The sequence below is a fragment of the Theropithecus gelada genome, chromosome 6 (genome assembly GCF_003255815.1).
Source record: "Theropithecus gelada isolate Dixy chromosome 6, Tgel_1.0, whole genome shotgun sequence".
Taxonomy (NCBI): Eukaryota; Metazoa; Chordata; class Mammalia; order Primates; family Cercopithecidae; genus Theropithecus; species Theropithecus gelada.
This window is the reverse complement of record NC_037673.1, coordinates 110663360-110688429: the sequence shown is the minus strand read 5'-3', so window position 1 is coordinate 110688429 and position 25070 is coordinate 110663360. Positions and strand designations below refer to the sequence as shown.

Sequence of the window (25070 nt, the reverse complement as noted above, 5' to 3'; positions counted from 1 at the left end):
ATGAGAATGTAAACTGCCCCCAATCTATCTGACGTTCTCATAGTCCTCTCCTCGCACTCCTATGCTTTCCCTATAACTGAGTTATGAAAACTTAAACATGGGTTTAGGATCTTGAGGATTTCAATATAGACTTCCTTTAATATCAGTAAGTAAACAGAAGCAGCAGCGGCAACAGGCAGTATAATGCTGATATATCTAAAGCCCAGCTTTAATTTAGGCAGGATTCCATTTGATTTTTTTTTTTTTTTTTTTTTTTTGAGACAGAATCTTGCTCTGTCACCCAGGCTGGAGTGCAGTGACGCGATCTCGGCTCACTGCAAGCTCCGCCACCCGGGTTCACGCCATTCTCCTGCCTCAGCCTCCCAAGTAGCTGAGACTATAGGCCACCACGCCCGGCTATTTTTTTGTATTTTTTAGTAGAGACGGGGTTTCACTGTGTTAGCCAGGATGGTCTCAATCTCCTGACCTCATGATCCGCCTGCCTCAGCCTCCCAAAGTGCTAGGATTACAGGCTTGAGCCACCGCGCCTGGCCTTGAATTTTTATAAATTATGTAATTCTTTATTGACTCTAAAATGCCAAAGTGAGTATTTTTACTTGATTTTATTTTGCTCCTTTAACTTTGCACTTTTGGAATGTTTTCCTCTCTTCTTTTCATTGAGAAAAATGTAAAAACTAACCACTTTTCTCTCTCACTGTGTGTGTGTGTGTGTGTGTGTGTGTGTGTGTGTGTGTGTGTGTGTGTGTGCGCGTATGTTTGGAGGGGCATGGTTCTGTAAAAGGTCTGGTTTCTTTTCATGCATTAACCTTGGCTAATGAGCGTTTCATTCGCACTTGGGATACAGACAACTTACTTTTTTGTCTCCAGACCATCAGTGACTATGTTCTAAGAGCATAAGCTTACTTTAAAATAAAGTTCAAAGTCCCAATGAAAAAGAAGGGAATAATAGAACATACACAAATTTTCAAACTTGAAGAATTACATTTATCATGTTTCCCTGATATGTTCCCAAAGATGACAAAGAGGTTTTGTTTTCTAACTCTATTATTCACTATACATTTACATTTCATATTGGAATAAATGACTTCAGCAATGACTCATCTGTCAATAAAAGTCTCAAATCTCACACCTATCTAACTTTCTCTACTATGTTAAAAACCTATAAGAACACAGATGGTATCAATAATTTCCTCCAATTTATATATTATTAGAAAATTACATTTGAAAATTAAATGTTGATTACTACTGAGCAAAAATATGTCCTTATTTAAAATGAATTTAGGTCTAAGCTAAGAAAATTATAAACAGTTTTTTGATACATACAATATCCAGTAGGTCAAGCTGAAGTCAAGTGGGATACAGAACAGTGTTTTGTTAAATGCGTAACACATACACAGCGTCCCTAACCCCAAGGCAGCAACAAGAAAAAAAATTCTCCACTAATTTCCGTAACTCCCCTGGGGGTGCTAATTACTCCTGTTCTGAACCACTGGCCTAGAGCTTCGGGGCAGCTGGGACTCTAGTAACGGCCATCAGAAAATCTGGAGCTGGCTTCATATCAACACATCTGGAAAGTATTCACTACTAGAAAATCTTGGAATTTGGCAAAAAAGTCTGAAGAGAAGTATATTCTCAAGCCCCTGACACTTTCTGGGAAATCAAAAAATATCAAAATCCAGAACAATGTTTTAACCAGGACTAGCATTTCTGACCAAGTTTCTCTTTCCTCATGTTCCTTTTCTAACTTCCAGACCAGTGGGTATTTAAATCTTGCGGGGCAACCTCTATTCACTCAGTTCCTGCTGCATGCCAGGCATCCTGTGCACACTGTGAGCTCCTCCAAGAGGAAACTGGAACCCCAGCAGACAGATGAAGCCACGCTCGACCAGGCCCAAAGATTCCCTTACCCAAAAAACCACTTTTTCAAAAACACTTAATCTAATCCATGTCTGATGCGTGCCAGGCTCTGCTGATAGCAGAGAGAGCATGTCGACACTGGCCTGGTGGATTCTATTTTTAGAAGCCCCCACCATGATTTTCCATGATGGGTAGCAGCCAGTTGATGCACAGCACCTCAGAGTCAAAGAACAGCATGGCGGGCAGTCACTAGGTGGCAGTGCCACACCAGTTTATCCCCACGGCTGCTCTGTAGAGTTCAGCCAGATCGGTGCCAGAGGAGGGCTGTGAGGGGATGTTGTGGGAATACCCTGCAGGCAAAGCCCCCATCCTGGGCACCTGGAGATGGTGTTCAACATGGGAAACAAAAGTCATGGCTGAAGCAAACAAGTCTCAGGCCATTCCTATGCCCAGCAGCCCTGGGGTGTTAACCAAGAATTTTAAGGGTTAAGGGCTCTCCTAAGGGAAGTGTGTGTGTGTGTGTGTGTGTGTCTGGATGGATGCTTAGTCTATTCTAAATCCAATCTAAGGTAGCAGATCTGAGGAGGCAGCATCTGTACATTTCACCCCTCAGATTCTCAAGATCAAAGACCAGATCTTATCTCCTAAATCTGTAGGGGGAAAAAAAAAATCCCTGTGGATATTTTTAACTAGGCAGTGTTGGAAATGAACCTGCATTTGAAGATATAAAAGTCAGGGTCTTGTTCACTTGCTCTGAGATAGAGGCAAGGAGGGACTGGGCTGGGTTCAGAGGTGCTGTCCCACCTCTTGTTCTGTGTGACCCACAGCAGTGCATCCTAACGTCTGAGCCTCACTTTTCTCTAAGAACAGACCGTCTACCTCATCAGGTGGCTGTGAGCCCAGAGATAACAAAGCACTATCCAAATCCTCATCAGTGTACAGACTGTGTGCTCCACATTCAGCAAGTTCTCTATTTACGAAAAAGTAGATACAAAGAAAAGTCATTACTTTTGGAAGCGGGCCTTTTTGCACAGAGGCGAGGTGACATACCTGAGGGCTGCTCAGAGCATGTGCAGCTTTGGTTTTGCTTCCTTCTCCCCTACACTATGTTGCTGCCACTGCCAATGAGCACAATGACTAGTATCACAAAGAGCGGACTGCAGAAGGAGACGAGGGAGAGGAAGAGGTTAGTCCAAAGGTCCCTTGGAAAGGCAGAAGCAACATGGGGTGAGGGTACAGCAGGCCACATAATGAAGGCAGGAAGAAAGTGGGAAGTTTAGTGACAAGAAGTCTAAATGCAAAAAGAAAGCTCATGATCGTTCTGTGCCATTTCATTCTTGGGCCCCCTCAGCTGCCTCTCCTCCTACCAACGCTAGCACTTCAATCCCCAGGGTGGCAGGCCGAGGGAGGACGTACATCTCTGTGTCTAGTATCAGTCACGTATTCCTGAGAATTTTTTGACAAGGCTTCTGTTTAGGGCTCTCAGTCAACTGAGAAAAAAATATGCACCACTGATCCAAATCAACCAGCTTAAGGTGGCCCATCTACAGTAGGCAGTGACCACAAATTGATTAGAAATTTTTAATTTTCAAAATACAGCAAATGAAAATTCCTACATAGAACAAACAATGACAAGAAGTCGTAGCCTCCAGCACTTCATAGTTTCAAGCTATGCTTCTAGGGAAGCAGAACATTCCTGAATGTCATTGCATTATTCCTCAGAGAGAGATAAGAAGCAGGGAGTCAGAAAACTGAGCCACCAAACCCAGCGAGCCGAGAGAGTTCTCAGATGAAGATGATTCCAGAGAGGCTGAGGGGAATGAGCACAGATTTTCTGGGAAGGTCATTTTCAAGGTTTACCAGTTAAATTTTCCCACTTCAATTCTAAAAATTAGTCTTAGAATGCCTCCTAATTGCACCTTGCTTGATTCAGCATGGGCAGCTAAAATATAGACTTCAATGCCAAAATGTCAGGAACTGAGTTAAAACACAGGTCTAGGTTCATGCAGGAGGAGCACAGTGTAGTGAACGAAGCCGTCTCAAACTCAAACCATCACCACTAAGACCCACCAGTCCCCTACTACATAAACGCTTCAGAACACCCTTGTAGAGATCTGCAACTGACATAATATGTTGTGTTAAAGCCAGAAAAATATTTTTATGCAGGCAGAAAATAAAAGAAAAAATGAAGGGAAGAAAAGAAGAGTTGAGTAACAAGAAAGGAAGAGATGGGGAGCTGAAAGTGAGAAAGTGAATGAAAGAGTGAAAATAACTGCAAATAAAGTTTTGTAAACATGTAAATGGTTGGAGAAAAATCATTACATAAATCATGAAAACCCCAAAACTTTCAATGCTAGCCAGCCTACTAATTACTTTAAAAGTCAGCCTTGTTTTCCAGCACTATCCACAAATAGATCATGTAGCTTTCACTAGTTCCTATAAAGTTTCCAACTAATCCAGAAAAAAAAGGTGAAAATAAAAAGGCAATTCAGAATTCTTTCATTATTCTTAAATATTAATATTCTTGGAATTTAAAGTGATAAAAATGCTTCCTGGTTGAAGGTTTTCACCTGTAGAAGCAAAGAGGAAAAAGTGTGCCTTCATAAAGTGTGCTACATACTTGGCTCATCAAAATACACTTTTGTAAAATGACTAGCAATGACAAATACAGCAGACATGTTCCCAAACAGAATCACAATTTTGGCTCACCAAATTGGTGTGATGAACTTTTTTTTCCCCATAGGTAATGCAGGAATCAACAGAATGGAATACTGCAAAGGGAAGCTTGGAGAGAGAACAGCCTCTGCACTTTGACTGTTTTGCAGTTAACCAAAGGCCATCAAGGATCAGAATTAAATCAAACAAACCCATGAGTTTGAGCTCAGTTGTGCAATGTGTGTCCATTATCTCTCTTCAAAACAAGCACAGGGCATCTTAAATTCCACTTCCGTTAAACTATACTTCCCAAACATGAACCTATCAAACCCACAGACACTTCCTTCTATTAGAATAACAAAATTAGACTGATAGTCAAACTCTTAGCCAAATACGATAGCTGGATCTAAAAGCATTCAGTTCTCAGTGCAGTGAACTTAAATGATAAAGGGCTACTAGACAGGTAAAAGCCAAAAGGATCAAAACCAGCTTTCTCTTCCATTCTAGCAGTCAGGCTAAGAATTACTATGTGCCCAGCTTGGTAACCACAGGGGTGTTCTAGAGGATATAAATAAGTATTTGTATGTGTTCTACATAGGCTCTGAGGAAGCTTATAGGAAATATCTGACCTGGAAGCATATTAGAATAGGAAATAGCAGATGCACTGCAGCATTGTTCAAAATAACTGTCTGCAAAAATAATGAAATTATTCAGTATCTGTGCTGTGCAACACAGTGGCCACTAGCCACATGTTGTCTATTGAGAACCTGAAGATGAATAGTGTCAAATGAGGAACGAAATTGTTATGTCATTTTAATAAATTTAAATTTTTATCAATTGATTGATTGATTGAGATAGAGTCTTGCTCTGTCACCCAGTCTGGAGTGCAGTGGTGTGATCTCGGCTCACTTCAACTTCTACCTCCTAGGTTCAAGCGATTCTCCCGCTTCAGCCTCCCAAGAAGATTACAGGCAATTAAAATTAAATTTAAAGGCCAGGTGTGGTGACTCACACCTATAATCTCAGAAATTTGGGAGGCTGAGGCAGGCGGATCACTTGAGGTCAGGAGTTCGAGACCAGCCTAGCCAACATGACAAAACTCTGTCTCTACCAAAACAATTACAAAAATTAGTCAGGTGCAGAGTTGCATGCCTGTAATTCCAGCTACTTGGGAGGCTGAGGCAGGAGAATAGCTTGAACCTGGGAGACGGAGGTTGCAGTGAGCTGAGATCACGCCACTGCACTCCAGCCTGGGTGACAAGGCGAGACTCTGTCTCAAAAAATAAAAATAAATTAAATTTAAATAGCCATATGATGTTACTGGCTGCCATGTTGGACAGCAAGAACCAGAGAGCCAAGTTGTGAGATCCACAGAACACATATATAAATGCTTTGATAACATGGCTATTTCAATTTAGCCATTAAGATTCACCCCGAACTTCCTCTTTGCCAAAGTAAAATAGGACACAGAAGATATAATACTTGCCCCAACTTCTAAGACTTTATATATACATACTTGACACAATATTTTATGCTTTTCTGTCATTCGGTTACTTATTTTGTTGTGATGCTTCTTAAGAAATGAATTTAGACTCATTTTTATATATTAGTTTATTCAGACATGTAGTACTCCCCTAGTTCATAGAAGACTGTACACAAATACTGGGGCCAGGGGAGGAGGCCAGGAACCTCTATTCAATAATTCTGACATCCACAAGAAGTGAAGAATTATCCTAGTCTTCACAGGCTTGCAAAGCACCCCTGGTTCTTTCTATTAAGCCCATGTTGGTCACTTCCCGTGATCCTGCCCAGACTGTGGGAAACAGCTGGTGCCAAGTTGGAATCCACAAAAAGGTTATTGCAGGTTAGATGCTTTTGGGATTCATTGATTTCCAAATCAAACAACTAGAATAAAAGAGTGTGTCTCTCATTACCCAGTATTGAGATTCTGCTCACTTGACAGGCACTGAAGAAATAACAGAAGCAAGTCTTAATTTACACATTTACAAGATAATTTTATATATTGTTTAGTGATATGTATATTGATAGCAAACTACAGGGAAAAAGTCATGGAATCGGTACAGAGATGATCTTTTTTATTACTTTGTGTCTTTTGATGCATGTCAAACATTGGAAGCAAACATGCTTCCAATGGTGTGACTATTTGTGTAGCTACTTAGCTTACATAGAAATAGTTTTAAAACACAGTGTGGAGAGTAATGCAGCCAACTAAAGCTTTCTTTTGCTCTGTGCAATTTAATTAACGTGTTTGTTTCTTAACTTGTGTATTTTACTTATAAGTAGCATTTCTGTAGTGTCTCACGGATACAAAGGCATCTGAACACTTTATTAAAATGTTGACATCTACAATTGAAAAGGGGTCTCATAATAACTGCCACCCATTTTTTTCTTAGTAAATGGAGATAAGGTATGTTGTAGGGCATTTTTGCTTTTATCATATTAAAGATTTATCTGATCCAATTTACATACACATTATCATAAAAGATGCTTATCCTGAAACCACTTGGGCACAGCTGAAGAAGGCCTGCTGCTCTTCCTAGAAATCCCCCAAATAGTCCCTGAAATAGTTTTTCTCTTTGCTCCCCACATTGCATATATACATATACATCTATAGACACACATATATACATGCAAGCACATACATTATGTTACTACTGTATTCAGAATTGTGACTTCCCATCATACACAAATCATGAACGATCTAAACTTTGTATTCTAAATAAACAACATGCTGGTTTAGAAAAATAATACAATGAAGATCCACACTGTAAACTTGATGCAATGTGGGGTGCAAGGAGAAAAACTTTTTCAGAGGCTATTTGGGTGAGGGGAGGTTCTAGGAAGAGCAGCAGGCTTTCTTCAGCTGTGTCCAATCCCCAGACTCATTTGGTGAGACAAGAAGGTGTTTTTGTGAAGCTTCAGGTCAGCACAGTACCCAGACACCCAAATGGTGCTTCTCATCAGTGCCATTTATATAGCCCACAGCTGTCCTCGCTCCGTATTTCTTTCATCTGTTAAGATGGTATCTTCAAATACCAAGGTGCCTGAAATCAAATCAGACAAGTTGGAGTCATCTTTACCTATGTCTCATCCCTCAAATCAAGGAACCCTGATGTTCTAGGGCATCCACTTTAAAACATTCTCAAATTGGGCATTTTTTTTTTTTTTTTTTTTTTTGGCCTGGCCTCTGCTTGCCACTCCAATCTTAATTTTTGCTTGTCCTGAACTTGCACCCTAAGCTCCAGCTGAAGTAATTTCAATTCATGGGGCATATACTGCTCTTACCCCTCCAGGATTCTCATATGCTGTCTTTTTTTTCTTATATCTTAATCCCCACTTTGGCCTGTATTTTGGTCCTTCACATTCCGAAGTCAGTCATTTCTTCATACTCTAACCCCTCCTCCTCCTAAGAAGGGGTTACATATCCCTTGCTGTATGGCCCATGGCACCTGGAATTACCACTACTTGTCCTGAGGAGTGGTCTCTGTGTCTTGCTCAAGGCAATATGCCCAGTGCTGGTTAGAACCATGCCTGTTACATGGTAGACATTCAAAAAAGAGAGTCTTAGTGAATGAGTAAGTGGGAGAATTCCCATTTCCACTGCCTTATTCTAGTGATGAGAAGATAAAGGCTTAGGCCATTGTAACAGGCATCTTAACCAGTCTACCTCTTTCCTTGACTCCAGCCTCTCTCTCTGTATCATTCTTCTCATTGTTATGTGAGTTAGCTTTCTAAAACAAGATGGTTCCCCACTGCTTAGAATGAAAAGTCCAATTGCTTTAGCATACACCCCAAGTCATTAATAATTGAGTTGCAACCCACATTTCCTGACATTTCTTCTTATCACCAGCCACATGCCAAATTCTGCCGCCTTTGTCCCTTGGCTTCTAAATGTCTGCCTCACTTCTCCATTTTCAACACCCATCCCGTCTAAAAAGTAATATCCTACTTCTCTTAGACTCAAGTCTATATGTACATTACAACACTTGTGTTAAATTGTAATTTTTGTGTACTGTTTTTTGTTTGTTTTTGAGACAAAGTCTCATTCTGTTGCCCAGGGTGGAGTGCAGTGGCATGATCTCGGCTCACTGCAACCTCTGCCTCCCAGGCTCAAGTGATTCACCTGCCTCAGCCTCCTGGCTAGCTGGGATTACAGGCATGTGCCACCATGCCTGGCTAATTTTTGTATTTTTAGTAGAGAGGGGGTGTCACCATGTTGGACAGGCTGGTCTCAAACTCCCAAACTCAAGTGATCCGCCTGCCTCGGCCTCCCAAAGTGCTGGGATTACAGGTGTAAGCCACTGCGCCTGGCCTAAATTATAATTTTATTTTGCTATTTGTCTGTCTTTCCAGTGGTCACTGAGCATCCAAAGGTGGGCTATGTCTGAAATCCCATTTACTAGCTCAATATTTGGCTCCCAGTAGGAGCCCAATAAATGTTTTTTATAATCAATTACAAGAAGCCAAAATTCTATAAGCCTAATCACTAAAGAAACTTCAAATGTGGAAGTTAATTGCTTTAACTAGGAACATAAAAGCAGAATAAATCAAAATTAATACAGCTGTTTTTATCTTGGAGCCAACAGAATATATTACATAGAATATTTATGTTCATACTTATTTATAGGGTTTTAGAGTTTTGTATTGTCATCTGTTGCAATTTGATGATTGCTCATGTAAGTCTCAACTTGAACAAATTAACAAAATTTAACAAATTCAGAGAAAACTTGGATTTTATATTAATTTTGATTCATTAATTCTAAACCTATTAAATTAGCTTAAAATTATTAACCTCTCTCCCCAAGATAAAAGAACAACCTCCTCAATATGTAGGATACTCTGTGTTTTAAGCATTTGCTAATTTGTGATCCTTGTGTTTTTGCTTTTTTTTTTTTAACTCTTCAGTTGGAATTTTGACTCTAGAAGAAAGATATTCCTTATATTATCCCAATGTAGCAGCACTTAATGATTCACTTAATGATTCTAAAGTTCTTTCCCCATGTGAACAATGAAGACTATATGACAAAATGCTGGAAACTGCCTCCCAGACATACATCCTGAAGCAAAAAACAAATTTTTAAACTACTGTTACTGTACTGAACACCCCAAGTTATTACCATGCATGTGTAATCACAGATAAGAGGAACATGCCTCAATTCCAAAGGTTCTAATGATTACAATACTCACAAGACAAAAGGTAACACAGAACTCTGCATAAATAAGTTGATAAGGCTGGGAGGTAATATATTTGCCTGATTTTAATGGAAATCAACAGAATAACTCATTAAATAAAATAAAATGTACGCACAATAGAAAAATAGCACATACTGGGGAAAAAAACAATACAAAACTCAGTATCATTCTATCACTTTCAGTTTAGAGAAAGAAAACTGTAAAGTACTTAAACCTACATTCCTTCTCCCTGAGTCCTTTCTCTGCATATTCATTGTCTATTTATCTACATTTATGAATGACAAGTGGATCTCAGAAGCCATCCAGTTCAACTTTCTCATGTAATAGCCTAAGATACTGAGGCCCAGAAATGTGAAACTTGTCCAGGATCACAAGGCTAATTATGAGCAGAGAAGAGTGATAACCCAGATCTCTTCCAAACACACGTTCAGGCTTCTTTTTAGTAAATCTGAGGTTCACGCACTGGAATACAGATTTCAATACTTGCCACCCATGAATCTATTTCATGTGCCTTCACAGATTATTTCTACTATAAAAATTTTAAGAGCTTCTAAAATCAGTACCCTTCATTAAACTGCTTTCCTGAGAGCCCCTGAGGGCAGAAAAATAATTTTAGTAAAATCCACTTATTCATAGGAAATTAAATATTTCATGCAATGGATAACTTGAGATCCTTGTGTTCTTGTTCCCTTTTAACTCTTCAATCTGATTTAGACTCCGGAAGCAAGACATTCCTTACATAATCCCAATGAAGCAGTGCCTAATGATTCTAAAGTTCTTTCTACATAAGAACAATGAACATTATGTGACCAAATGCTGAAAATAACCTACAAGTCTTCCACTGAAGCAGAAAAATTTAAATCAACTGTTAGTACTATATTAATGAACCCCATGTTCTTAAGCCTTTTTTTTTTTTTTTTTTTTTTTTGAGACAGAGTCTCTCTCTGTCGCCAGGCTGGAGTGCAGTGGCATGATTTCGGCTTACTGCAACCTCCGCCTCGCCTCCCGGGTTCGCAATTCTCCTGCCTTAGCCTCCTGAGTAGCTGGGATTACAGGCGTGTGCTACCATGCCTGGTTAATTTTTGTATTTTTAGCAGAGACAGGGTTTCACCATGTTGGTCAGGGTGGTCTCAAATTCCTGACCTTTGTGATCTGCCCGTCTCAGCCTCCCAAAGTGCTGGGATTACAGGCGTGAGCCACCGCACTCGGCCTTAAGCATTTAAATAACTAGTCACTCCTTTGTAAAAAAAACACCTTTAAAATCTCTTGTGCTGGCATGAGGTCCCTCTAAATGACGTTCCAATTTACCCTTCTGACCATGCTCATGCACTATCTTCTTAAACAGAACTACTAACTGTGTGTCCTCTCCTTCCCCTTGCCCACATCTCTCCTTCAGTTCACAAGTGTTTCATATTCAGAAGGTCCTGTTCTGATGACACTGATTTTATATGCCACAGTGTTTTCCATCCCTCTCTTGGGCACATATCCTTTAGGCCTTGCACTGCTATTACTGGTGCACATCTCTCATCTTTCCTCCTAGACTGTAAACCCTAGGGGCAGGATTTATGGTCTGAGTCTTCTGTGGTTTGCCAATCATAAGCCCCAATAGTATCTGGCGAGGCATACTTCAAAGAGGAGGTGTTCATAGAGATTTACTGCATGAGGGCAGGAAGGAGACAACTGTATCCCAGGACAGAACCATGGGAGCAGTTTGTCAGATCATTGAGGAAACTGAGGTTCAGCCTGGTGAAGGGACTTGCCAAAGTTCAGCCCATGTAGGTAAATTCCTTATGATTTCAGCCCCTATAATCAGGTAATTTTCTGCATCAACTCCATTTTTAAATGCATCGTTTTTCCTTAAAATCACTCCATAAATGTCCGTGTCCTCCAAACTTGAATGAACAGAAGTTATTCTTCTCTTATATTGACAAATATTGACTCTCTTCTCTATCTATACAGTCAATATATGAAAATTATATATATATATATGTGTATATATATAATTTGTTCTGCTGTAATAGAGACACACTGAGAGGGATGTCTGTCCTCCATGTGAAATCACTCTAGATTGTGGTTTCTAATAATGTCACTTTTGTACTGTTTTGTTTATTCTGTTCCTAACCAGATTGTCACTAATTTCTGTTATCCTCACTCCAGTGGCTTCTCTTTTTAATTTGCATTTCTTTGAGAAATGGGATTCTGAGCTACACTAAAATAGTATCCAATGAAAGGCAGAAAGCTATCCCTGAGTCCACCAATTATTTTTTCTATGAATAAAGTAGATAAGCTTTAAAACATGCATTTTTGGCTACTCAGTGGCAGTCTTGTTTCTTTCTCAGTTTGAATTCTGGAGGGACGGGATGTGGGATAATAGATCTCTAGGAGCAAACTGAGGTGACCCGAAGTCAAGTGCCTCGTTTACTAAGCTCTTGTTTTAGATACATATATCAGCGATCTATGTATGTCATGGCAGCATATCTGTAATAGCCTGCTGAGTTAAAAACAAACAGAAACAGAATTATATTATCATACGAATAGTCCCTGTTTTGAAAAAAAAAATTCTACATTTATATACAGTTTGAAAGGATGCCACCCTCATAGTATCGTGACATTTTTCCTAGGAAAATAGTATTTATTGCTAGGGAGGAGGGAAGACTTAACGGTATGTTTTTAGTTTAGTTACTTCTGGAGTTTTGATTTCTAATTTTTCTGCATTATTCTCTGAGAACATGAATTACACATTGATGCTAATTCTATGAAATCTATTGAGACGTATTTTATGGCATCACATATGGTCAATTACTGAAACAGTCTATGCGTGCTGGAAAGGAATGTATCTACTAGTTGTTGGCTACAGGGTTTAATATATGTATGCTAGATCAAGCTTGTTAAAACTGTGTTATTCAAATCAACTATAATCTTTTTCATCTGCACGACTCATTAAATACTGAGTTGTATTAACCCTGTACTGTAATAGTAAATGTGTTAATTTCTCTAGTTTGCTGTTTTATTTTATATATTTGAGGCTGTATAATTAAATATATACAAACAAGTTTAGAATTATTACAACTTTGCAGTTAATTGTAGCTTACATTATGTAATGATCTTTTTTATTCCTACTAGTTTTTGCTTTTAACACTATTTTTATCAGATATTAACATAGTGACACCAAACTCGTTTTGGTAAGTATTTACCTGTTTTATCTTTTCCAGTCTTTTATTTTCAACCCATTGACATACTTGTTTTAGATATAACTCTTGTAAGCTTTATACAGTTAGAATTTAAAAATTGAATAATATCATTTGTTGTGGTCACTAACATCTGTGAGTTTTAGCCATCACATTCGGTTCAAATTTCTATTAAAAATTCCCTGTTTGTTATATGCTCCCTTCATACCACACATTTGTCTATTCTCTATTTGCTTAGATGTTGTACATTCTATTTTTATTACTTTACAGGTTATACTTACAACTTTTAACAAGACATACTTGATTGTTGACTTAAAATTCAAAGCCCCCCGCCCCCCCCGACCCCAGCTTCCCCTGAGTAGTGCAGGTACATGGCCCTTAGAAGGCTTTAAATCTAATCACGTCTGTACCATGTCACCCAACTCCTCAGTTCAACATTCTTCACCCTCCCAAGTACTCATTTTTAGTGTTGTTTTGTTATTTGTAGACCCTGTTTGTTTACATTTATCCAGAGGGCTATTTTTTCTTTTCTCCCTATTCGTTCTCACATTTCAGATGTCAAAAATCCTTTCTGGGATCTCATCCCTTTTTTTGAGGGAAATACTTTAGAAGTCATTTTAGTGAGGATCTGGTGGTAAATACTCTCTTTTTAATTATCTAACACGTTTATTTTGCCTTTGTTTTTAAATTAAATTTACGAAGGCATAGAAGTCTTGGTTAGTAGTTAACTTATTTCAGCAGTTTAGAAATATGGCAGTATATTCCAGCTCTAGTTTTTTATGTTAGGATGTTCTAGGATCAGCAATCATTGTGGCAAGTTTTTTCTTTTCTTTTTCTGACTCCTTTTAAGTTCGTGTGTCTACATGTATATTTCTTTTTTCTTTACTTGGCTTTGGATCTGTTAGGCTTCCAGAAACAGAGAATTTGTATCTTATTCTTTTAAAAAATTCCAGGCCATGCTTCCTTTTTTGTTATTTTCTTCTTCTGGAAATCCAATTTGAGGTACTTAAAACATCTCATTGTGCCCATGTGTTTCTTCATCTCTTTCATGTTTTCTATCTACTTCTACAGAGATAAGGAATATGCAAAATTTGACAAATATTTGTTCAGTTCCATCGTCGAGTTTACTACATCTCTATAAATTAGCTGTGTCCAATCTGTTATTAATACTTTGCCTATCCACTGAGATTCCTCTTTGGTTCTTTTAATTTTTGTCCCAGTTTTTTTTTCTTTCTTGATAGCATACCTCTGTCTTACGCTTTTCATTTTATCTTTCTTTAATCAGTTTAGACAGAACTTGTTTCCTCCTCTACATATCTGAAGTTCTGGGGGACACAGTATTCCATTTTTCTGTTTGGTGTTTCTGCTCGCTCACTCTCATGGTGGTTGCAGCTTGCAGCCTTGGGTGGTTGGGTGGAGGGAGGCTGACGTCTTATGTCAGAAAAAACACCCAGTTGAACCTGAGTCAAGGTGTGTCCCTTCAGAGAGATTTGTGTTTGCTTCTGCCATGCAATTCAAGGTGTTACCCACCAAGGATTTAAATGCTGATTTCTGAACTTGTCGCAATATAATTTCAAAAGCATGTGTGAGTAGGCCTTTGGTTATATATTCTTTAGGGTAGACCACTTTCTACCCCTATAACCTCACCAAGCACACACACCACCCAGCCTGGGAATCAAGGGTGTTTTTACGTTTGTTGTTTAGCTTTCTTTCTGTGGTGGGAGATTTTATATTTAGTCTATTCTTTCATTATAGGTATATCCCTTTAGAGCAGTGGTTTTGAAATATGCTGTCAAATTCTTTTATGTTGTGGTTCTTAATCTTGGTGGTGCATTAGAATCACCCAGGGAACTTTTAAAACCCTGACTCCTGGGCCACAACCCAAGACCAATGAAATCAGAATCACTGAGGGTGGGACCTCGGCATATATATTCTTATGGCTTCTAGGTGTCAAGACTGAGAACCACCATTATGACTAGCATTTCGTAATAAAACAGAATGGAGTACAATAGAAAAAAGAGTAGTTAACATTGATCCTTAGTAAGAACTGTGCACATTGCTACAAAATCTGCTATTCAGTGTGGTGTGAGAGAGACTATATACCATCTTCTAATATAAATTATATTCTTACTGTGGTTTTCTCTTTAAAAAAAGAACCTAAAAAGGTTAAGGCTCTTGACTACCAAGATTAGAAGTGGTCCTCAGAGTGGCTGAAGCGTGGGAGCCGGCTTAGTACTTGCATTTCTGCTGATATGTTTACATACATATGTGTAGGCATGTGGAGATTTCCCTTCCTTTCTTGGACATTTAGCTCTGGGCGTCCATTTGTCCAGCTTCTCTAGATGTTACGTAAAAGGTTATGAGAATATCAAGTCTATCATTTTACGGAATATGAAATTTCAGATTTCTTCATATACCGTACTTTTTTCCTTTGAATTTTATTTGAATGCATGCACTATAATGTCTAAGTTAAATTTACAGTTAAAATATATTGTAATTACACTCTATTAATATTAACATATTTTATAATGACACTACAGAAAGTTATTAAATGTGCTTTCCAATGCACTTGTTGCTGTACCAAGGCTGTCACATTTATCTGTAGAAAGAGATTCTCTAACATTAGGGTTTTGCAGCTTTAGTTGTTCAGTTCATAAGAGCAACAGGAGTTTTCAGACAGGCAAATAAGAGAAAATAGAACTTAAAGAGGCACCAGGGCAGCATTTATTTTTGACCAAGTGCTAAGGTAAGATGGCTGGTAGGCATAGTGACAACATGCTAGGGGAATGTCTGAAGCATGGTGACATCACCATTTTCCCCAACAAATGGGGACAGGAGGAAGCATCATAGAGACTGTTTGTTGTTGTTACTGTTGTTGGCATGGCTAAACTACCCCTGGGAGCATTAGGGCACCTTCCCAAAGATATTCTAGATAAATTTTTTTTTTTTTAAGAGAAGCGTGAGATTAGATATTCTAGCTGCTAAGCCCCTTTTCTATCCTGTCCTCAAAAGATCAAAAGATGCAACAGAAATATTTTTTCTCTAATACCACTATGTCCCATCTCTGGAATTCTACACTTTCCTCTATTATAATCCTCCCAAATGCCAATGACCCAGCCAAAATTCCATCTAGTCACACAGAGTGATGGGAATTAGTGTCCATACAGCAGTTCATCCAAACCGAGCTGATGCTAAGCATCTCATTATGTAAAACTTTCAACCTCCCTTTATGTTACTATCTGGCACTCCTACATTTTAAACTGTAAATATAGTAAGCGTGTTTTACTGGAATCACTATGCTCAGAAATGTCACACCCAGACCACAACACTCAAATGTGGCAGATTGCTGGCAATCTGTTTTCTTTCTCCAAGGAAGTAAAAGCTGTACAGTTGCTTTAGAAAGACTGAGAAGGAGATAAAGGTGAAAGGAATTATATTAACAGATTGGTATAGATAAGGTGGGGCTTTGTGTTTTGTTTTAACTGGTCACAACATTTAAACATGTTATTATGCTCCTAGAACTGGATGATAATCTTCTGGAATAGGTAAAAACCAAGAGAAAAAGAAATATTTAAGAAAAAGAACTATGAAAGAAAGTTTAGAAAAGCCAAAAACAAATTTACTGACGACCCAGAAAAAATCTTACTCAAATATCACCCAGGCAAATAGATACATAACTGCTTCTCAACGTCCTCTTCCCCAGACTCCTGATTTGCTACCTTCCCAGCAGAATGAAGATCCTCTTACACCAACGAGTCCTACAAAAATGTTGGTTCTTTAATTTTAAACTATTGTATATTATGGGATCACATGTAGTTGGAACACTCAAGTTAATCAGAAGGATTTGAATTATGTAACACTTTCAATAGTCCCCAAACTTGTCAATTTAACATTTTTATTTTCTACTTTTAGCTCTTGCCATATTTAATCCGAAAGAAGATTAACTGTTTTGAAGGAATAAACAGATTCTGCAGAGCACTGTTTATTTAACTACTGAGTCTTCACTACAAAAAGCTAGACTAAATTAGCTTTTCCTCCTACTATATTACAAAGCCAGTACAGTAATATCACCTCAATTAAAATTGCTAAAATGTCAATAAATAACCCCTGCATTCATTCACATCCTCTCTTCCTCCACTTCTCTCTGTTCCCACTGTCTCTTTCTCTAGCAGGCACTGTTTTCAATTCCTCAACTGTTGTTCCATTGTTCTGGGAAGAAGTCCATTTAATTCTGTGTACCAAATTTACTATGTTTTAAATGATTTCTTGGACAGATTCTATATACATCTATCCAATTATACTGTTTTGGTGCCAATTTCTCTTCTTGATACCTTTCCTTGAATGAAAGACTTGTACTTAAAGCTCAGCTTTTCTTGCAACACATGCATGCATACACACACACACCCATTTTATAAATAAGAAAAAAAAAACCCCACAAATAAAAACCTAAATCTGTGCTGTCCAATATGGTAGCCACTAGCTCAAAATGCCACTTAAGTAAAATTAAATAAAATAAAAAATTCAATTCCTCAAGAATGCCAGCCACATTTCAAAGGCTCAATAACCTCATTTGGCTAGTGGCTATCACATTGGATAGTGTAAAAGAGCACTGCCATCACTGCAGAAAGTTCTATTGGATAGCACTGTTTCAAAGTTTCTGTAGATTTTAGAAAAAATGCTAGGAAGCTGAACTGCATGATTCATTCATTGATTTTTTTCCCTTTCATACTTGTATGCCTTTATTTAGCCAAATTAAAAATGTACAGATATGTTTCATTAAATGTCAATGTTACACATAGTACAAAAGATAAAGAAACAAAGTATCATGAGGAAAAAACCAAACAACCCTCCAGCATGTATGTCTACGTGGAATTTCATAATAAACAGCAAGGCCAAAGTCAGGACTCTGAATGCTGACTTTATTTAGTTGATTTTCTAAGGCCTTATTCATCTGATCAAATGGCATACAAGTAAACCAAGATTGTTTAAGTTGAGGCATTTGTTGCCCTCCTAATTTTACTTTCGTTTAATGATTCCGTAAGGGCAACAAAAAGAATCACCTAAACTGATTATACACTAAAATACAAAATACTGTGTTACAGACTATCTCATAGTTGATAGGAAACCATTCCTAAATCTGTTACAGTGATTAAACACCTAAAACCTAAAAATTACTACAAAACCCAATGTAAAATATTGTAACCACTTTGGTACTTGTAACTCCAAGCTGACAGAGTATATTCTTAAGGACAATTTCTCATTTCTGGTAGACATGCAGGGTGATGATGACCTACAGGGTGTCATTTCATATTTCAAGTAAAATGAGATGACCGTGACTGATCCATTACAGTAGGAGGTGTGAAATGCAGCTTTGTAGAGCAAATGCAAAAAGATTAAGACAAACAAGTTACAATGCAAACCAGTTCCAGGTGGTCAGAGATTAAAACCCCTACTTGAGAGAAAACAGAAACTAGCCAAATTTAAGGCATCCTTATAAAGAAGCGTAATGACCAAAAGTAAAAGTCCAAATGCTCATTAACTTATCTACTTAAGGAATTGTGCCTTTTTGAAGATAACCCAAAATATGATTTCACTGTAGAAGCAGCGACTAAACTGTTTTCATATTCATGTAAAAACATAAAAAATACTTTAAAATGATTATCACTTAACAGTTCACATTTACTCATGATGTAGAATGCTTAAATGAAAAGAATGTAAAATGTATAACTTAATATATAAAATTATAATCATCCAAATAACATTATAATGATCTTAAAAATATCTAAATCATCTAATTTTTTTAGAGTAAAAATAAAGCAAATTCTGTGATGCCTATACTTGGCTCTTTGATCGAACTAAAAGATTTTCTCCTGCTTTCCAAAGGAGTTTTGTTTAGAGTGAGACACCATCCACCTGATAGAATACTATGAAGTAAGGAAAAATAATGTTTCTAGACTACCAGTTTCTGGCCCAAAGGAGTTTGAGAGTCATCACTCCTACACTCACAAGAAAAAAAAAAAAAGTGAAAAACTAAAAACCAACATTTTCTTAGCTCTAACAGAGAATTAAGGTCACAAGACAAGCCACCACCCTCAAAACTAGGGACACAGGTAAGTAAAGAAAACCCGCAGCTTACCTGGAACAAAAACCACCCAGAAACCACCTCTGAAGCCAGCCTCAGGTAAAGATACTTAAAAGGTAATTGACTATAATTGCTAGAGACTGTGCTCTCACCAGCTTGAGAGAGAAAACGAACTCAGGAAGGCCTGATCCTGGGGTGAGGGGTGAGGGATGGGGAGTGATGGGTAGAGAGTGGCATCACACTTTTCTAAGTTTAATTTGCAGGAGTTCCAATAGGATCTTAGGATAAAGATCACAGAAAAACCCCCTCCTGCTTCCAGCGGAGAAAAGGGAAAAGTAACCATTTTATAAGCCCACAACATTTTGTTCTTAACAATAGCTTGCCCTCATAGGAAATTATTTTACCAGACTCTAACCACCTTGGGTTTCACCAGAGCCTAAACACTTGGGAAAACGGAAATACTCAATTACAGACACCTCATTCCCCATCTCCCCACCGGAGTGATCTGGCATTTGAGGGAAGGAAAACACCCCACTGCAGCCCCTTCTAGCCTTCCTGTTGCATCTAAATGGGAGAGGGAAAAAAACCTGAGAAGCATTGATGCAAGTCACAGCCCACGGACCTGTACTTACTAAACGACTGAGAACTAATCACTGGACTACAGAACGGCTCCTTTCTTCTCACAGCTAACCACTACATCAATAGGGCTCTTGTATAATACCAGGGGATTACAACAAACTGGTTTATCCCAGCTCCTTTTACCCAGTATCTTATGTATGGCTTTCAACACAAAATTACAAGGCATTCCAAATAAAAAAAGTTTGAAGACAGAGCAAGACTCAGATATGGTAGGAATGTTGGGGTTATCAGACTGGGATTTAAAATAACTATGATTAGTATGCTAAGGGATCTAAAGGAAAAAGAGGCAGCACACAAGAATAAATGGGTAATGTAAACAGAGAGATAGAAATTGTAAGAAAAAAACAAAAAGAAATGCTAGAGATCAAAACACTGTATCAAAAATAAAGAATGTCTTGATGGGCTTATTAGTAGCCTGGACATAGCTAAGGAAAAAAAAAAAATCTCTGAGCTTGAAGATATTTCAATAGAAACCTCCCAAACAGAAAAAAAAAATAAAAGTATAATTGATTTACTAACAAGGACAGAAAGTGAAATCATGTATAATGCTCAATTAATACTACAGAAAGCAGAAAAAGAGCAGAAGACAAAAAATAACAGAACAAGGGCAATGAATAGAAAATAAAGAAAAATATGATAAATAATAATACAACTATACTAATAATCACATTAAACACCAATGATCTGAATACATCAGTCAAAAGAGGCTGTCAGAGTGAATAAAAACAAGACCCAACCATGTGTTGTCTGCAAGAAATCCACTTTAATAATAAAGACACATATGAATTAAAAGTAAGGCAACAGAGAATGATTTACCATGGTAATACGAATCAAAAGAAAGTTGGAGTAGCTATATTAATTTCAGAGAAAGCAAACTTCAGAGCAAAAAAGGCTTTCAGAGATAAAGAGGGGCATTACATAATGTTAAAAGGTCAGTCTTCCAAGGAGACATAACAATCCTGATTGGGTGTGGGCCTAACAATGGAGCATCAAAATATATAAAGCAAAAGCTGATGCAACTGCAAGGAGAAAGGAACAAATCCACTATTATAGTTAGAGATTTCAACATCTCTCTATTAGTAATTCACAGACCCAACAGGCAGAAAATCAGTAACGACGTAGTTGAATTGAGGACCACCATCAATCAATTGGATCTAGCTGACATTTATAGAATACTTTACACAACAACAGCAGAATACACTTGCTTAAGCCCACATATTCACTAAAATAGACATATTCTGGGCCATGAAAGATAACTTAAAAATTTTTAAAGAATAGAAATCATACAATATGTGCTCTCAGACCAAAATGGAATTAAACTATAAATCAAAAACACAAAGATAACTGGAAAACCCCAAATACCTGGACACTAAACAATAAACTCTGAAATAGTACATGGGTCCCAGAACAACTCTGAAGAGAAATTTAAAAATATTTTAAAGTAAATGAAATTGAAAATACAATGTATCAAAATTTGTGCGATACACCAAAAGCAGTACTTGGAAGGAAATTTATAGCACTGAATACATATATTAGAAAAGAAAAAAGTTTTAAAATCATTCAAGCTTCCACCTTAGAAAATGAGAAAAAGAGAAGTTAACCTCAAAGTAAGCAAAAGGAAAAAAATTAAAAAAAAAAATATAGAGCAGATATCAATGAAGTGGAAAACTGGAAGTCAATGGAGAAAATGAGAAAAATCAAAAGCTAGTTTTTTGAAAAGATTAATAAAATTGATAAATTTCATGACAAGCAAATGAAGGAAAAAAGACAAAAATTACAAACATCAGAAATGAAAGAGGGGGCATCACTGCTGATTCCATAAGGTTTAAAGGTTAGCAAAGTAATATTATGAACAACATTCTGCCCACACATTTGACAACCTAGATAAAATGGAACAATTCCTTGAACGACACAATCTGCCAAAACCACACAAGAAAAAAAAAAAAAAACCTGAAGAGGCCCGTATCTATTAAAGAAATCCAAAAAACTACTAATAACCTTCCAAAACAGAAAGCCCCAGGACAAGATGGGTTCACTGGTGAATTCTCCCAAGCATTTAAAGAGGAAATCATACTAATTCTCTACAATGTCTTCTAGAGACAGAAGCGGGGGTGGGAGGTTAAGTTTCTAACTCATTGTATAAAGCCAGGATTACCCTAATACCAAAACCAAAGACATGATAAGGACATAAGACTATTTTTTTTTTTTTTTTTTTTTTTTTTTTTTGNTTTTTTTTTTTTTTTGGTTAAGGCACAACGTCAACATGGTACTAGAAGAGGAGAGATTCACAAGAATTGAAAATTGATGGGGAAGAGAAGGGGTAACTAATTTTTTTTTTTTTTTTTTTTTTTTTGAGACGGAGTCTCGCTCTGTCAACCCAGGCAGGAGTGCAGTGGCCGGATCTCAGCTCACTGCAAGCTCCGCCTCCCGGGTTTACGCCATTCTCCTGCCTCAGCCTCCCGAGTAGCTGGGACTACAGGCGCCCGCCGCCTCGCCCGGCTAGTTTTTTTGTATTTTTTTCAGTAGAGACGGGGTTTCACCGTGTTAGCCAGGATGGTCTCGATCTCCTGACCTCGTGATCCACCCGTCTCGGCCTCCCAAAGTGCTGGGATTACAGGCTTGAGCCACCGCGCCCGGCCAGGACATAAGACTATTGACCAATATATCTCATAAATGTAGATGCAAAAATCCTCAAAAAATGTTAGCAAGTTTACTTAGATAAAGTACAAAACATTTTTATACCACAGCTAAATGGAATTTATTCTGTGCATACAAGGCTGGTTCAACATTTGAAAATCAATGTAATCCATTAATCACATCACCAGGTTAAAAAAGAAAAATTATATAATCATATCAATAGATGTAGAAAAGGCACTTGACAAAAATCTAACACCCATTCATGGTAAAATCTACCAGGAAACTAAGAATAGAGGGGAATTTCCTCAACTTGGTAAAAAACATCTACAAAAAACCTACAGCTATAATTAGTTAATACCATACTTAAGAAACTAGATGCTTTCCTGCTAAGATCAGGAACAAGGCAAGGATGTCTGTTCTCATCATTCCTATTCAACTTTGTACTGAAAGTTCTAGCTAATAAAGACAAGAAACAATAGTACACAGATTGAGAAGGAAGAAATAAAACCATCTTTTGCATAGATAAACGATTTTCTCTGTAAATCCCAAGGAAGGGACAAGAACACTGGAACTAATAAGTAAGTATTGCACGGTTGAAGCATACAAATATAATATCCAAGTCTATTACTTTTCTATGTATCAGCAATGAAATAGAACTTAAAAAACACAATACCACTTACACTAGCACCAAATAAATGAATAATAGTTATACATCTAACAAAATATGTACAAGCTCTATGACGAACACTTCAAAACACTAAGAAATCCAAGAAGAGCTAAACAAATATTCCATGTTCATAGATAGAAAAACGAACAATTGTTGAGATTTCAGTTCTTCTAACTTGATCTAAAGATTCAATGCAATCTCAACCAAAATTACAGCAACTTATTTTGTGGATATCAAAAAATTGATTGTAAAGTTTATATGGAGAAACAAAGAACCCAGAATAACTAACATAATTTGAAGGAGAAGAGTAAGTTTAGAGGAATAATACTATTTGACTTCAAGGCCTAGTATAGTGTGACATTAATCAAGACAGTGTGGTAATAGTGAAAGAATATACAAATAGACCAATGTAACAGAATAGGTGGGGTAGAAAATACACTTATAGAAGTATAATCAACTGATCATTGATATCGGCAAATCAACAGAGAAAGGACACTCTTTTCCACAAATGATGCTAGAACAACAGGGCATCGACATGTTAAAAATATATATATATACATATATATATTAAAAAACCAGCTAGATACAGACCTTACACCTTTCTACTCACAAAGAAAACCCCAAAACCCTCAAAATGGATCATAGACTCAAATGTAAAAAGGAAAACTATAAAAATCCTAGAAAATATATTAGGAGAAAATCTAGGTTTGCCAAGAACTTTTTAGATACAACTCCAAAGGCACAATCCATAGAAGAAAACATTGATTGTACTGGACTTCATTAAAAGTAAAAGCTTCTCTGCTAAGGACACAAAGTACTAGCCACAGACTAGGAATATCCAAGAGATACAAAGAACACTTAAAACTCTACAATGAGAAAATGAACAACCCGATTTAGAAAATGGGCAAAAGATCTGAAAGACACCACATCAAACAAGATATATAGATGGCAAATGAGCAAATGAAAAGATGCGCTACATCATCTGTCATTAGGGAAATACAAATCAAAACAACAATGAGATACCACTACATACATACTAGAATAGCCGAAATTGATTCTTTCTATTCTTTTTAGATTTTGGCCATTCTAATAGATACATAGTGGTATCTCATTGTTGTTTTGATTGGTATTTACCAGCATTTGTTGTTGCAAAAACAAATGTTGATAAAGATATGGAGAAAAGGAACTCTCATTCATTGCTGGTGGAACTACAAAATGGTATGCCACTTTGGAAGATAGGTTTTCAGTTCCTTACAAAACTAAACATATTCTTTCCATATGATCCATCAATCATGCTCCCAGGTATTAACCCAAATGACTTGAAAACTTATGTCCACTCAAAAACCTACACATGAAATGTTTGTAACCGTTATATTTATAATTGCCCAAACTGGGAAGCCACCAAGATGCCTTCTAATGGGTAAATGAATAAACTGTAGTGCATTCAGGCAATGGATTATTTAGCATTAAAAAGAAATGAGCTATCAAGCCACAAAAAGATATGGAAGAATCTTAAATGCATATTGCTAAGTGAAAGAAGCCAATCTGAAAGGGGCACATACTCTATGAATTCAACTACATGACATGTTAAAATAGATAAAACTGTGAAGACAATGAAAAGATCAGTGATTGCCAGGGGATTATGGGGACAGAGTAGAGAAAAAAGGGATTAACAGGTAGACTGATGAAATTTTTTAGGGCAGGAGATATATTCACTGCATTAAAAGATTATTTCTTGAGAAATTAAAAACCAACAAATAAATACATTTTTACAAAATTTTCAGACAGTAGTATTAAAATAGAATATCTCAATGAAATCAGTTTATTTGATCTTTACCTGTGTTTTCAAAATGCTTTTATAATAAATATGCATACTTTTTATGCAAATATGCAAAAAACTAAGTTAGTCTTAAAACACGTTTTTCTGGGGCGGAGCAAGATGGCCGAATAGGAGCAGCTCCAGTCTTCAACTCCCAGCGCCAGCGACACAGAAGACCAGTGATTTCGGCATTTTCAACTGAGGTACTGGGTTCATCTCACTGGGGAGTGCCGGACGATCGGTACTGGTCAGCTGCTGCAGCCCGACCAGCGAGAGCTGAAGCAGGGCGAGGCATTGCCTCACCTGAGAAGC

At 37.4% G+C, this 25070-nt stretch overlaps 1 protein-coding gene across 5 annotated transcripts in view; it reads right to left on the bottom strand.

Annotated features, from left to right (window-relative positions):
• KCNN2 (potassium calcium-activated channel subfamily N member 2) overlaps positions 1 to 25070 on the bottom strand; it is a 146973-nt gene that overhangs the window by 42189 nt on the left and 79714 nt on the right. The window contains exon 6 of one of the 5 annotated variants that reach the window (XM_025388227.1): positions 7034 to 7065. The exons of the other annotated variants lie outside the window; for them this stretch is intronic. Coding sequence (XP_025244012.1) covers positions 7034 to 7065 — 32 coding nt within the window. The remainder of the gene's footprint in view (positions 1 to 7033; positions 7066 to 25070) is intronic. 5 annotated transcript variants of the gene reach the window in all.